Source organism: Bidens hawaiensis, unplaced genomic scaffold, assembly GCF_021521415.1.
Source record: "Bidens hawaiensis isolate Kalapana, Puna unplaced genomic scaffold, B.hawaiensis_p1.1 tig00031847_1, whole genome shotgun sequence".
Classification (NCBI taxonomy): domain Eukaryota; kingdom Viridiplantae; phylum Streptophyta; class Magnoliopsida; order Asterales; family Asteraceae; genus Bidens; species Bidens hawaiensis.
Genome location: NW_027495396.1, coordinates 60133 through 76029, shown reverse-complemented (window position 1 = coordinate 76029; position 15897 = coordinate 60133). Strand labels below are relative to the sequence as shown.

At 39.4% G+C, this 15897-nt stretch overlaps 1 protein-coding gene across 1 annotated transcript; it reads right to left on the bottom strand.

Moving 5' to 3' along the window:
* Positions 1-14192: 14192 nt before the first annotated feature.
* Positions 14193-15561, bottom strand: LOC143582726 (large ribosomal subunit protein eL24-like). Its single transcript, XM_077065215.1, has 5 exons — positions 15515-15561; positions 15312-15414; positions 15060-15161; positions 14834-14982; positions 14193-14401 (listed from the first exon to the last, which is right to left on the bottom strand). The coding sequence occupies exons 1-5, from the start codon at positions 15523-15525 to the stop codon at positions 14251-14253; spliced, it is 516 nt and encodes a 171-aa protein (XP_076921330.1). The 5' UTR covers positions 15526-15561; the 3' UTR covers positions 14193-14250.
* Positions 15562-15897: the final 336 nt, after the last annotated feature.

Here is a 15897-nt window from a genome sequence, read left to right as displayed (position 1 = left end):
TTCTAAGTAGCAAATTAATTAATGATTCAAAATGCTAATGGAAAATGTGATAAGACAGTTAATGGAAATAAAATTTTTCCAAGCTAACCTGGCAGCTCGACCCCAGCCAAGGGCTCTGCCCCTTGGACCCTGCTAGGGGCTGCCGCCCCTAGACCCCGCTACCAGGGGCGCTGCCCCCGGACCCCCGTTCGTTGAGGGTTATAATTAAACTAGAAACGCGAGATGATTAGTGATAGTTAATTGATGCATGTAATTATTATACAGTTAGCCGTGCCCAACTGAAGAAAGGAATAACAATTAACGGTGAATTATGTAAGATGAGTTTCTATCCCCACTTCCTTGTTATGTTTTCGGGGCTGTGTGCGTACTCGATGTGATTGTTAATACACTTACCTTAAGTGGTAAGTATATGCCTTATATGAATTATGTAAGATGATTGCTTGACGGTTCATGAACGATCTTCGGATATGGCATGGACCGTCAGGTGGTAGCTAAAGACATGAATGTTATATATGGTGTATGATTGATGTTGAATGAAGTATGTATGATGTATGAGTTATATATGTATGGTATGTAAATAGTACATGAACGATCTTCGGATATTGCATGTACTGCCAGGTAAAAGTTTGATGATAAATTATTATATATGAAGAATGAATGATGTATGTATGTATGTATGAAACATACAATTATGTATATATAAAGGTATGATATGAAGGTATGGAAGAAAGGATGACCAGACCCTAATAATATCCGAGGATGGAAGGTAACCGGACCCTAATAATATCCGAGGATGCAGGGTACCGGACCCTAATAATATCCGAGGATGAAGGGTGACCGGACCCTAATAATATCCGAGGATGAAGGGTGACCGGACCCTAATAATATCCGAGGTATGTAGCGCGAATGCTCTTTATAACGTAAGGATAGCCATGAATGTATAAGAAAGAATGATGGACAGGTTAAGTATGTAATGCGTACCTTCAGGACGTAGATATGTGTGTAAAGTAAGTTATGTGATTAATTAGAACTCACTCAGCGTAGCTGACTTTTAGTATGCATGCAGGCAAATAGGTTGAGGCAGCTCGCATGATTGAAGACACATGGCATGGAATCGAAGATACTGGCATCTCGAATAAATGTTGTGATGTTTTAAAGACCATGTTTTATGTTTAAATAACTCTGAATGTTTTATAAGACAAGATTTGAAGGTTATGTAAAATGTTATGGCTGAAGTTTTATATTCCGCATAAAGTTTTAATTAACTTTGATATTAAGAACTGTGTTTATGAGTAAATCCAACATCAAAGTAGGGCTACCGGTAACGGGGCCTTACAAGTTGGTATCAGAGCAAAGTTCAAGAGATTTAAGCATCCTACTTGCTTAGACTCGAACAGAAAATGGGATTAAAGTAAGAAAAGAAAGAAGATGCCAGTACGAGAATGCCATGTGTCACTCAAGCAAGCCAAGTAAAGGTAAAGTATGCGATTTAATTCACATGTAAGGTAGAATGATGAATGGATGTTTGCGTAATTGCTACATAAAGAATGTATGAATGCTAGCTTAATTGCTAGGGATAGGATTATGTGATGATGTGAACTGTTTGATTGTCTAACTGTTAAAAGTAGAATTTGCACAAATAGACTCATAAGAGGAAGTGTATAGGACACGGAAAGTAACATGAGCAGCTAATCACAGCTGGCCACTGTTATTACCTGTTAGCCTTACTATCCTTGTACTAAATGGTTCCTTAAGTGATGACGTTTGTGTTTCCTAATAGAATACGAATGTCTAGAGCTAAGAAAGCTACTGGAAAAGGAGGGCGTACAGGACATCGTGGTAGGCCGCGTGTTGCCCGAGAACCGTCAGTAGAGGTAGCCACTAACAATGAAGGCGAAGGAAGTGCAGCCGGTGGAAATCCGAGTAACAACGAAGGGTATCAACTTGACCCTGCCGTTCAAGCTGCCATTGCTCAGGCGGTAGCAGCTGCTGCGAAGAACTGGAACCCTGAAAAGTCTGCTGAGAAGTCGGGGGAAAAGAGTAAGAAGGATGATGTGGAGGAAAAGGAGGAATCAAGCATTGTTAAGTCAGTGAAGGTTGATGATAAGAAAAGGGGCCGTGGTGGATGCAACTATAAGTCTTTCAAAGGCTGTGATCCACCAAAGCTAACTGGCTTGGGAGACGTAATCGCTACTCTCCAATGGATAACCGCGATGGACAAAATTATCCGAATTAGCGAATGCCGTCCCGACCAGGCTGTGGGGTATGCTACCCAGTCATTCGGTGAGCAGGCGATGTACTGGTGGGAGACAGTTGAGTAGAGGAAGAGTCGAGAAGAGATCAAAGCCTTGAGGTGGGACGATCTGAAGGAGTTAGTGATGAAATGATTCTATGCTGATGCAGAGGTAGAGAAGGTTGAGATGAAGTTCTTGAGTCTGAAGGCGGGTAAGATGACGCACCGTGAATACCTCACTGAATTCAACCGTTTGTCAAGGTTGGTGCCAGATATGGTGAACACCGAGGCCAAGCGGATCAAATGCTCCTTAGGAGACTGCCACAGAATGTTCGCATCTTGGTCAAGGCTGGTAGACCAGGTACTTTTGATTCTGCCGTGGGGCTCGCAGAAACGGTTTATGAGGACTTGACAGATGAGGCAGTTATGGAAGAGAAGAAAGAGAATAAGTGGGTCGCTCCTGCCAAACGACCAAGTACTCAGTTATGGAACCCTAGGGATAAGAAGCAGAATGTGTGGGGGAGAAAGACATGCAAGACATGTGGGAAGGTACACGGTGGTGAGTGCAAGTGGGGCACTGGTTCGGACGTGTGCCACAAATGTGGAAAGGCTCATGGTGGAGAGTGCAGGATGGGGACAAATGCCTGCTATAAGTGTGGGAAGATGGGGCATTATGCTAATGAATGCCATGCAAAACCCGCATGCTATAAATGCGGTAAGACGGGTCATTTTGCAAGGGAATGCACGGAAGGAGAAGCTGGAGATAGTGGGAAGAAATATGCTGATCAAGCGAGGCCGAGGACTAGGGCCTACATGCTGACCCAGGAACAAGCTAGACAAATTCCTGATGTTGTGACCGGTGCGTTCTTAGTAAACGGTATTTCTGCTTCAGTATTATTTGATTCGGGTGCGAATAGAAGTTTTGTAGTTGCGACATTTAGTAAACTAGCTAAAATGAAATGTTGTCGAGTGTCTGAAACCTTCATAGTAGAAACCGCTAGTGACACCTCGGTGAAAGTAATGAAAATGGTTAAGAATTGTATGATAGAATTAGAGGGACATGAGTTCCCTGTTACCTTGTATGTTATAACCTAAGGAGGGTTCGATGTAGTTTTGGGAATGGATTGGTTGTCCGATTATGAAGCTCAGATAGTGTGTAAGAGTAGGATAATAAAGCTAAAGTCATTGGATGGTAGTGCGGTGACAGTCTATGGCGATAAGGAAAGTTCAGGGCTTAACGTCATTTCGATGATAAAGGCCGAAGGGTTGTTACGATGAGGGTGTGGTGCCCACCTGGCGTATGTTGTCGACGCTACGGCCGAAACGAAAGAAATGAAAGATGTTCCTATCGTGTGAGACTACCCAGAAGTATTCCCTGAGGATCTTCCGGGGTTGCCACCGGAGCGAGAGATAGAATTCCATATAGATTTAATACCAGGAGCCCAGCCCGTTGGGAAAGCGCCTTACCGTCTAGCGCCGTCCGAAATGAAAGAATTGATGTCCCAACTACAAGAACTCCTCGACAAGGGATTTATTCGACCATGTGTTTCCCCGTGGGGCGCACCAGTGTTATTCATGAAGAAGAAGGATGGAAGTATGAGAATGTGCATAGACTATCGCGAGTTGAATAAGTTTCCGGTAAAGAACATATATCTTTTGCCAAGGATTGATGATCTGTTTGACTAACTTCAAGGTTCAAGTTGGTTCTCACGAATAGATCTCAGATCAGGCGATCATCAGCTGAAAGTGAAGGAGGCAGACATCCCTAAAACAGCGTTCCGAACGCGGAATGGACACTACGAGTTCCTCGTAATGTCATTCGGTCTAACGAATGCTCCCGCAACATTTATGGACATGATGAATAGGGTGTGCCGGCCAATGTTGGATAAGTCAGTTATCGTCTTCATCGATGATATATTGATTTATTCCATAAGCTAGTCTGATCATGCTGAGCATCTGAGAGAGGTATTGGAGACTCTGAAGAAAGAGAAGTTGTATGCTAAGTTTTCAAAATGCGCGTTCTGGTTGCAAGAAGTGCAATTTCTAGGTCACGTGATTAATCCTGAAGGGATTACTGTGGACCCAGCTAAGATTGAAGCTATAACAAATTGGAAGACTCCACAGAATCCAACTGATATACGAAACTTCTTAGGGTTAGCTGGCTACTATAGGAGATTCATCGAAGGATTCTCCAAGATAGCCGCACCATTAACCGGTATGACCCGAAAGTCTATAGTATTCAGTTGGGGTAAGTTTCAAGAAGAAGCTTTTCAGGAGTTAAAGAAGAGACTCACGCAAGCTCCAATCCTTGCCTTACCCGATGGTGACGAGGATTTGGTTGTTTGTACTGATGCTTCGCATCGTGGGTTAGGTTGCGTGTTGATGCAACAAGGAAAGGTGATAGCTTACGCGTCTAGACAGTTGAAAGTCCATGAGAGTACTTATCAGACGCATGATTTGGAGCTAGCAGCAGTAGTGCATGCTCTCAAGATATGGAGACACTACCTGTATGGTACTAAGTGTACCATTTACACAGATCATAAGAGTTTAAAGTACTTCTTCGAGCAGAAGGAATTGAACATGAGACAGAGAAGATGGTTAGAATTGATAAAGGATTACGACTGCGATATTAAGTACTACCCTGGTAAAGTTAACGTGGTTGCTGATGCGCTAAGCCGTAAGAATGAGGAAGTCATTGCAACTGTAAAATCGTACCAGTTGATCATGAATTCAAGTCTTTTTGAAGAAATCGTCAAAGTGCAAGCAGAAGTGCTGGTAGATGAAGGGCTAGTAAAGAAAGAAAGGATTTTCGGTCAGCAAGACGAGTTGATGGAAAACACGCATGGTGTTAAGACTACGTTTGACCGTATGTGGATTCCACGCCATGGAGATCTCAGAGGTCGAATCTTAGATGAAGCTCATAAGTCAAGATATTCGATTCATCCAAGAGCTACTTAGATGTACCAAGATTTGAAACGAGATTATTGGTGGTCGGGAATGAAGAACGATGTATTAGATTATGTTAGTAAGTGCTTAACTTGTTTACAAGTTAAGGCAAAGCACCAGAAGCCTTATGGGAAGATGCAACCGCTAGAGATACCAGAGTGGAAATGGGAACACATCACCATGGATTTCATAACTAAGCTACCTCGTACAGCTAAGCATCATGATACCATCTGGGTGATTGTGGACCGTTTGACCAAGAGTGCTCACTTTCTGCCTATACGATAGGCTATCTCATCAGAAACATTAGCAAGCTTGTTCATTAAATAGGTTGTATCTAAGCATGGAGTACCGTTATCGATTGTGTCTGATAGAGATACTCGTTTCACTTCGAAGTTTTGGAAGAAGTTCCATGAAGCCATGGGGACAAGATTGAACATTAGTACAGCGTATCATCCTCAAACAGATGGGCAGTCTGAAAGGACGATCCAAACCCTTGAGGATATGCTACGTGCTTGTGTTTTAGACTTTGGAGGAAGTTGGGACAATCATCTGCATCTGGCAGAGTTCTCTTATAACAACAGCTACCATTCAAGTATTGGTATGCCACCGTTCGAGATGTTGAATGGAAGACGTTGCAGAACTCCAGTATGCTGGGGAGAGATTGGTCATAAGGAGATTGGAAGCCTAGAGGTTGTGCAAGAAACCTCCTCAAAGTTCGATCAGATCAAAGCGAGAATGAAAGCTGCTCAAGACATACAGAAGTCGTATGATGATAAGCGGCGACGACCGATTGAGTTTAACGTTGGTGACAATGTGATGCTTAAGGTCTCGCCTTGGAAAGGAATTATACGTTTTAGGAAGAGGGGAAAGTTGAGTCCGAGGTACACTGGACCGTTTAAGATTTTTGATCGTGTGGGTGAAGTAGCTTATAAGCTGGATTTACCTGGTGAGTTAGAAGGAATTCATTCAACCTTCCATGTTTCTCATCTAAGGAAGTGTCTAGCTGATGACACGTCTCACGTGCCATTAACAGACATTGAGGTTGATGAACAATTGAATTACATTGAGCAACCAATCAAGATAGTTGATCGCAAGGAAAAGCAACTCCAACACAAGGTTATACCCCTAGTGAAAGTGATATGGAAGCATCGCAAGGGATCGGACACTACATGGGAAGCTGAGGAAGAGATGCGTAAGTTTTATCCGGATTTGTTTATGTAATAGTTAGGTTTCGGGGATGAAACCACTTTAAGGAGGGAAAACTTGTAACATCCCGTTTTCTGATTTCAGTTAATTAACGAAATATGAGTTGTTATGAGTCGGGCTAGTGTTGGGTAAATGGATATGGGTTATGGATTTGGGTTATGGAAGAAATAAGGAAAGACCATGGGCTTAAGCCCATGATCAATAATTATATAAACCAATAATCACCCATTTAATTCATTTTACACATACTCCATACACCACATAAACACACACTTAAGCTCTCTCTCTCTCTCTAATCCTCTCTCTAGCCGAAATATAGAAGAAGAAAGGGATCCCGACACAACGTATGATAGTATTTTGTTGTATGAGCTTAAATCCGTTAGTTATGGTCACAAAACGACGAGCCGACACCGTTAACCCGTTTAAGTCACGAGATCTGGGTAGAATCGGGTATAAATCGAACCTAAGATGAGTTTAGGGATCACCCTAGCTCAGATCTGGATCGAACGGGACGAAAAAACGATGAAAAACGGTGTAAAACGGTGAAAATACGTTTTTTCGGTGAGATTTGCGGTTTTCCGGCGATGGCGGCGCCGGAAAGGCGGCTAGTACGAGGTTAACATGTCAGAGAATGTTTATGACATTCTCTGACCTAACCCTAATTCGTTAACAGAGAGTTAACGAATTAGAGGTAATTCGTCACGTAATTCGTTAAAGAAGTATAACGAACCAGCCTTAGTTCGCAACCAGATTCATCAAGGAAAAAAAGGATAACGAATTAACCACAGTTTGTTATAGTAATTCGTTAAAAGGAGATAACGAACTAGAAGGTTCAGTTCGTTATTAAGGTTCAGTTTGTTATTAGGGTTCAGTTCGCTATGAGGTCCAATTCGTTAAAAGGGGCCAATTCGTCATAAGGTCCAATTCGTTATGACAAACCAATTCGCTAAAAATCCGGTAGCGAACTAGAAGTTTACTTAAATGACAGAATGGTCCCTAGACTTAGAAAAAGAATGATTTAATTACAAAGAAGCCCTTGAACTTCTAAGTAGCAAATTAAATAATGATTCAAAATGCTAATGGAAAATGTGATGAGACAGTTAATGGAAATAAAATTTTTCCAAGTTGACATGGCAGCTCGACCTCAGCCAGGGGCTCTAACCCTTGGACCCTGCTAGGAGCTCCCGCCCCTAGACCCCGATGCCAGGGGCGCTTCCCCCGGACCCCGTTCGTTGAGGGTTATAATTAGACTAGAAACACGAGATGAGTAGTGATAGTTAATTGATGCATGTAATTATTATACAGTTAGCCGTGCCCAACTGAAGAAAGGAATAACAATTAACGGTGAACGTAACCGACTTCAGGTGAGTTTCTATCCCCACTTTCTTGTTATGTTTTCGGGGTTGTGTGCATACTCGATGTGATAGTTAATACACTTACCTTAAGTGTTAAGTGTATGCCTTATATGAATTATGTAAGATGATTGCTTGACGGTGCATGAACGATCTTCGGATATGGCATGGACCGTCAGGTGGTAGCTAAAGATATGAATGTATATATGGTGTATGATTGATGTTGAATGAAGTATGTATGATGTATGAGTTATATATGTATGGTATGTAAATAGTACATGAACGATCTTTGGATATTGCATGTACTGACAGGTAAAAGTTTGATGATAAATTATTATATATGAAGAATGAATGATGTATGTATGTATATATGAAACATACAATTATGTATATAGAAAGGTATGGAAGAAAGGGTGACCGGACCCTAATAATATCCGAGGATGGAGGGTAACCGGACCCTAATAATATCTGAGGATGAAGGGTGACCGGACCCTAATAATATCTGAGGATGAAGGGTGACCGGACCCTAATAATATCCGAGGTATGTAGGGTGAATGCTCTTTATAACGTAAGGATAGCCATGAATGTATAAGAAAGAATGATGGACAGGTTAAGTATGTAATGCGTACCTTCGGGCACGTAGATGTGTATGTAAAGTAAGTTATGTGATTAACTAAAACTCACTAAGCGTAGCTGACTTTTAGTATGCACACAGGCAAATAGGTTGAGGCAGCTCGCATGATTAAAGACACATGGCATGGAATCGAAGATACTGGCATCTCGAAGAAATGTTGTGATGTTTTAAAGACCATGTTTTATGTTTAAATAACTCTGAATATTTTATAAGACAAGATTTGAAGGTTATGTAAAATGTTATGGTTGAAGTTTTATATTCCGCGTAAAGTTTTAGTTAACTCTGATATTAAGAATTGTGTTTATGAGTAAATCCAACATCAAAGTAGGGCTACCGGTAACGGGGCCTTACATCATGACATTGTGTAGAAGATCCATGCAACAATTCTTGCTTGTATGCATGACCAGTCAACGTCGAATTAAGGTCTCTTATCCTTTCAATTCTTCTTGAGGCTAAATGTAGCCAACGCCAACAAAGGAAAATGAAAACTATAATCTCATCATTCGAATCCATAAGCTAACTGTCATAAAAATAACCTAAAATTCAAGATGAAAAAAAACATCCCTAACATATAACATAAACATATATATATATATATATATATATATATATATATATATATATATATATATATAACATAGCATCCAAAAAAACATTTATAGCATACCATAACACCCAAATAAACATTCATAACATAAAATCCAAATAAACATTCATAACATAACATCCAAAAAACATCTTAAACGTAACATCCACAAAATCCAATCTAACACAAATCAAAACAATCCATACTTCACTCTCGCATTCTTAACCCATAGCTCACAAGTGTGTGGCTGAATTCGTAACCACACTTTTCTAATATCAGCACTTTTGCTAAAAAGAAAAGCGTCGTTTGATATTTTGCATCAAACTCTCCCCATCACAATGCCTCCAACTTCTCCATAAATGCATCCATGTCATTAGAAAGATTGTGTTTCTCAATCAACATCTTCTCCGCCTTGCTAATTTGCTCCCCAGCTTCTATTGGCTTTGAATATATAGTCTCCTTATCTTTTCGTTTCTCTCCCTTTTTTTTTGGACGGCTCAGGCGAATCCTCACTAACAACTTGAGTTGGGAGGTCCATTTGAGTGCATTCAATATGCTCAATACCATGTGAATAGCTATCAGACACTTTCTCAGAAGGATGAAGAAGTGTAGAAGATGGCCCCCAACTGTCAAATCCATTCGATGTAGAGCCCTAAAACAATTAAATGCAAAGCTCGGGATAAGAAGGGGGTGCACTTTCAAAGCTTCTATAAATTTGTTCGACTGTGAGGAAAATATTATAAATACTATAAGATTATTAACTTATAATAAAAACTATTATTAAAAATATAAACAAATACCTTCATCTCTACTTTTCATTCTTCTTCCGACAAGTTAAAAGTGTTTGTTATGGGATTAAAAACATTACCGGTTTTTTTTTTGAGCTTTGACCAAGCTGCAAATTTGCTTTTATATAATCATAACGGTTCTTCATTTGTGTTTTATCAACTATGAGATTGTATTCTGCTTTCAACTTTTCCGCCACATTCCTCCATGATATTAGTTTAAGGCTACTTCCTTCACATCCATGGAGTGTTATTTTTTCAATACAAGCTGCAAGAAATGTTTTCTCAAGACCATCATGCTTCCAATTAATCCTACCCCTTTATATGTTTGTGCTTCAAACCTTTAACAAATAAGGCTCAGAAAACAGAAAACCAAACTCAATGTGGATAGGGGTTAGAATCGAGCAGAGATAGTACCTGGTTTGTGATTGGAATCGGACAAAAATCAAAATGGAGACGGCCGTTGCGTGCGTAGTAGGCCGGAAATTAACCGTCGACCTACTCTTCTATTCATTCGAAGAGAAAGAAATTGATCTCAACCTTGTGTCGTGGAACTGTTATGGACTTTAATGAAGATGGGAAGGGTAAAGGGCAGGGTATGGTATGGACGTGAATGAAGATGGAAATGGTAAAGGGCAGGGTATATAAGGTCTTATTTTCATTCAGCGTGCTTTTGAAGCTGAATATTTAAGAGGCCCATTCAGTCATTTAGATGTTTTTTTTATGAACCAAACACTCTTAATTCTAAACGATTAAGAGGTGACCTCTTAATAGGAACGTTAAGAGGCTACCAAGCGCACCCTTAACCTTTTCTAATAAAAAAAACCTAGGCTTAATCATCTCACCACGTCACCAAGAATATGAGGAATACGAGTTCATCGATTGTGACCGACACACCTACAAAGAAAGTTGGGTAGGCATAATCCGTATAGCCCCTATACAAGTTGGATAGGCATACTGGCTCGTATAGCCCTATAGGTAGTTTTTTTTTAAACCTAAAAAATACAAAATATAGGAACTAACAATCGACATGGTTATAAAATAAAAACACGTAATTTAAAAGTACATATTATGTCACGAGCATTTCGGGATGCCAATGTTTGGAGACAAGTATCGAAATAAAGTCGGTACCCTGAAACGCTCATGTTATTCATACGTTGTCTAATTTGTATGTCACAAAATATGTATTTTATATTACGTGTTTTTATCTTATAATGCTATTATTTCCTATATTTTGTAAGTGAAAAAAAATGTTTTTTTTTAATGTATGAGTCATAGGAACTATACGAAATAATGAAACGGAACCCGAAACTTCCTGATACAACTTGACATAATTATCAACCTATCCGAGTTGTATTGGTTTACCTAGTGTGAAAATAACTAATCCGATGTGGATATAAGAGCATTCTCATCCCATCCTCTATAATTATGTGTGGGGAGTTTGCAAATTATAGGGTGGGGTTATGAGTGATTGTGAGTGTAAATTATAGGGTGGAGAGAGAAATATAGTGATTTTTGTAAATTTGGGAAAACATTTAGGGAATATTGTTTGCCCCTATTTATTTTTTAATATTTATTGGATTGGTTGTGATTAGAATAAAGAGAAAACTGTAATAATAAAGGTATAAAAAATATTATTTAATTAAACAGGAGAGAAATATAATGTTTTTTAGTGTAATTATAGAGATATGAATGGAGAGTAAGATGAGAATGCTCTAACTCAAGCCAAAATTTATGGCAGATAGTATAAACCCGGTTATAACATAGATAATGTCATTGCCTTTAATAGCTTTACTGAAAAAAATATTCTATCGGTGGTATGGCTTTACGTATATTTTGGGCCAATGTTGTGGAGTAAGGGCTCTCTTGAAACGGCCTATCTATCATAGATGTGTGTAAAATCGGGTATTTTTAAAACCCGGAATCGATTTAGAACCGGGTTTTTTCAAATCGGGTACAGAATGGGACCGGTTCCAGTCAGGAACCGGACCCGACCTGTTGGAATGATATGGGAACCCAGTGGAACCGGGTAGAGTAGGAACCGGGCCCGGTTTATACGAAAAAACCAGGTACACCGGGTTTTTTTGAATTTTAAACATGCTAGCCGTTAGGAACCGGTTCCAACGGCTATATAGCCGTTTTTGTAACGTTGAAACCGGTTTTTAACCATATACACCTTACACACATATTATAAATAGATAGGTGGTGTGTAGAACTTGTTAAACCACTTTTAAAACTCTAAAACACACTTTAAATCACCATTAAGCTTAAACCAGCAATCAATGGCAAGTAGCGACGATGTTGTTATGGTCATCGAAACAAAACGATGCCCCGAGGTTTGGTTTCATTATGATTTGTGTGTCATGACCGACTCACAAGAGATGGTCCGGTGCAAGTATTGTTTCAAATTTCTGAAAGCGGGGTCGAACTCCACCCTACCCAAGCATACCAATAAGTATTGCCGGGAGAGTCGTCCAGCTCTATAACTCAAGCACCTACCACGCCGGGTAACAACGCTTAATCGTTGTAGAGCGCGAGATTAAAATGACGAACCTTGTTTTTTATTTTAACTTGTTATGTTTAATATTGTCATGTATAATAATGTTTGTAATATGTTGTGTTTTATATAATAAAATGTTCATCGTTATTGTAATCAATTGAAATAGTAACAAAAAATAAAACATGGCTAATAAGAAATAAAACATTACTAGTAATAAACATAGCAAAACTAGTTAATAAACAAAGCAAAATTAAAAATTACTTGAATTTGATCGTGTTACAAATTAAGTTACTAAAACAAATAAAAATTACAAATATTCAAACTCTTCTTCTTAGTCTTCATCCTCGTCTTCTTTACCACCCGAATTCCCGGAAGCAAGCCCTACGTCCACCTCCTCTTCACAACCCAATGAGCGGTGACACAAATGTATGATTCAGGTAACCCGTGTGGTGTAGACCAAACATCACTAGTTAAACTTACCATCGATTCTAATTCAAAAGTTTGAAAAAAGTCGATTAACTCTTTTTTTGCACACTCCCACAATTTGATACAATGACATCTAAGGGTAGTACGACTTACATGTGTGTATCGCGGTTGTAGAGTTTCTCGAATCAAGGTCGTCAACTCCAGGTTTTCAAAGTGGTTAAACGGCAAACCTTGTTGAATAACGAACTTTGTCATTCTATCTTGAACCTGGTTCGTGTTGTACGAAAGAGTGTACCATCTTTACCCAATTCAACTTGGTCGGTTGCGTGAACTTCTTTCAATGCCTTGCAAAATTTGTTGTCGATGTGCTTTATTAAAGTCGAGTTAGAATCGTGCTTTAAGAAAGTGTCACAAAATTTGCAACGAGCCTTAGTATCACCACTCATCAATATAACCAAATCCCAATTCTTCCATACTTCTTTGTTGGTCATCTTCACCCAATTCGACTTGGTCGGTTACGTGAACTTCTTTCAATGCCTTGCAAAGTTTGTTGTCGATGTGCTTTTTTAAAGTCGAGTTAGAATCGTGCTTTAACAAAGTGTCACAAAATTTTTCCATACTTCCATACTTCTTTGTTGCGGGTATGCTCGAGGACCGCAGCAACTTCGGGGTCATCTTCAACACGAACCGGGTCAACAAAAACGGATGGAGTAGCCTTCTTGTTAGCCTTGTTGTTAGACTTTTTGGTGCTTGCCATAGTAACAACTAAGAAGTGGTGGAAGTGAGAGGCGTAGGTTGTTCGGGCTTGTAAAACGAGAAGTATTTTAGAGTGTTTTTGAGTTTGGTGGTGAAACAATGGCTAACTAATCAATTTATATGGGTTTGGACATCAAAAACGGTTTCAACGGTAAGCCGTTGAAACCGGTAACATGGAGCTCCAGCAGCATTAAATGTCAAATACCCGGCATCGGCAAAACTGGTTTTTCCGGGTGGGAACCAGAACTGGTTTGGAACTGGAACCGGGTAAGAATCGTTTTGAGATATAATATCAAGAACTGGGTTGGGCTTTCGGGTATATAAATACCCAAATCGAGTATTGGGCCTACCGGGTACGACCTGAAACCGGTTTCGGGTCAGGTCCACAGGTTCAGGTCCGAAACCGATTTTTGTGTGCACGTCTAATCTATCACCATAAACAGAACTAAGGCTCGCCTTCATCCCACTTCTCCAAAACCTACAAAGCTTCAACTATTTGTAGGAATTACTAGTACTGTGGTTGTTTTATGGTTTCAAACTCACTAACTTCAGATGCGACAGTTTTATTAAGTGGAAGTGGTCTTCTGTGTTCTACCATTGGTTATATATAGACCACCACCACCATTCATATTGACGACAAATCAAGCGATTGTAATACAAGAGATTGTACCAAAAAGCCACCAGCATCATAAAATCAAGTTACTTCAATTTCACAAAATCCAAAAAACAGGTTTGACTCAAGGAAACACCCAAGAACAAATACAAAATACTCAAAACTCTTGACTAAATATGATATCTAGTAAAAAATAATAACAGCATTGGAAATTTAACGTTTCCCACCACCAACTCCAAGCTTAGGTCCCTTACCACCTTTAGGCACATTCCCGCCCTTGCCTTGAACCTTCTGTTTAGATATCACCTCAGCTTTCTTTGCCTTCTTCTCATCCTTTGTTTTCTTGATCCTTTCTTTGATTTCACTGCAATTTTTACCAACCATGTCAACAAAGACAGACCAAAGAGCGCATGCTTGTATGTATAAACTTGTGAAAATAAAGCTCGTTAAAAAAACTTCATGCGGCCACTTGAAGGTTAAGAGTAATATATGTTTTGACCCAGGCCCAAAATGAGCAGCCTGCCCATTTTCCACTTTTAACTACAACTGAAAACCAAAAAACCGGGCAATAACAAAAAAAAACGAACCCTAATAGACGAACTAAACCCGAACCCAAACCGGGGGGGGGGGGGGGGGGGGGGGGAAATCAAAACTGCACGGCTTCCAAAAACTCAAAATCCAAATTCTGTTTCAATTCTAAATTAGTTTTCAAAAACCAAATGTTAAATTTTTAATACGTTTTCAACCAAAACCGACCCACCCAAACTTTAACAAAAAAAACAGTAAGCAGCCATACCGGAGAGCAGCCTCCCTAGCAGCATCACGAACTTCAGGTTTCTCACTTCGTTTCTTCTGAATAACTTCCAGAGTAGCCCCCACAATAGCCCTAGAATAAGGCTTCTTAGTAGCACGGCGCTTCTTCTTCACAGCTTCTTGAGCAGCATCCTGTTACATAACCATTATAAACACCATTAACAATTAAACTAGAAGCATTGTTATAGCAAATCTTTGACTTGGATCACCTTCTTGTGCTGCTTTCGGTACATAGCAGTCCATGTGAGCTTTGAGGGCTTCAGCTTGTTATGAAAGTACCTCTTACATTTGGAATTCGCAAACAGAAAAACCTATATACAACAAATGAAAAAATCATAAAACTGTAATAAAGTGATAAACTTGACGGGTGTGAGCAATAACCAAACCAAAACTAACCGATAACTAAAAAACAGTCATATAATTTTACTTAAAGTTCGTTTGATTTTGGTTATTATGCAAACCGAAAAAGGAAAATTTAACCACAATAAACCGAACCGTGGACACCCGTATTTGATACCTCTTCCAGGATAGATCTTCTGGCCACTGAATCGGCAAAGCTCTGTCCTATATTCAAATCGAAGAAACAATTCATGGCCTTAATACAGATCAATAGGATAAGTGATGAAATCGAGATTAGATATGAGAAACTGATGAGAGAACGTACTTGAGAACCATATTGACGGCCGCAGCCTCCTTTGGTATTTGCAAAAGATGAAACCCTAGCAGACCTTCCTGCTTCTTTATAAGTTTAGGGATAATACATACATTTTAATAATACACCCTTGTCAAAAGATAATAGCCGATTTTACTCCCTTATTTTTTTCTTTTTACTTTTTGTTCATCTTTTTTTCATTGCAACTTATTCTCGTATTTATAAGGCTTTTAAACGTAAAGATTAAACTGTAAACTAGTCAAGTTGTTCGTGAACTACTCGAAATATCATGATAAAAGCTTGGAATTAAACGAAACTTAAACAAGCTTGATAATATACTAGAGCTTATTTAATAAACAAAGTTGTTATAGTTTGGAGGAGTGATATAAATACCA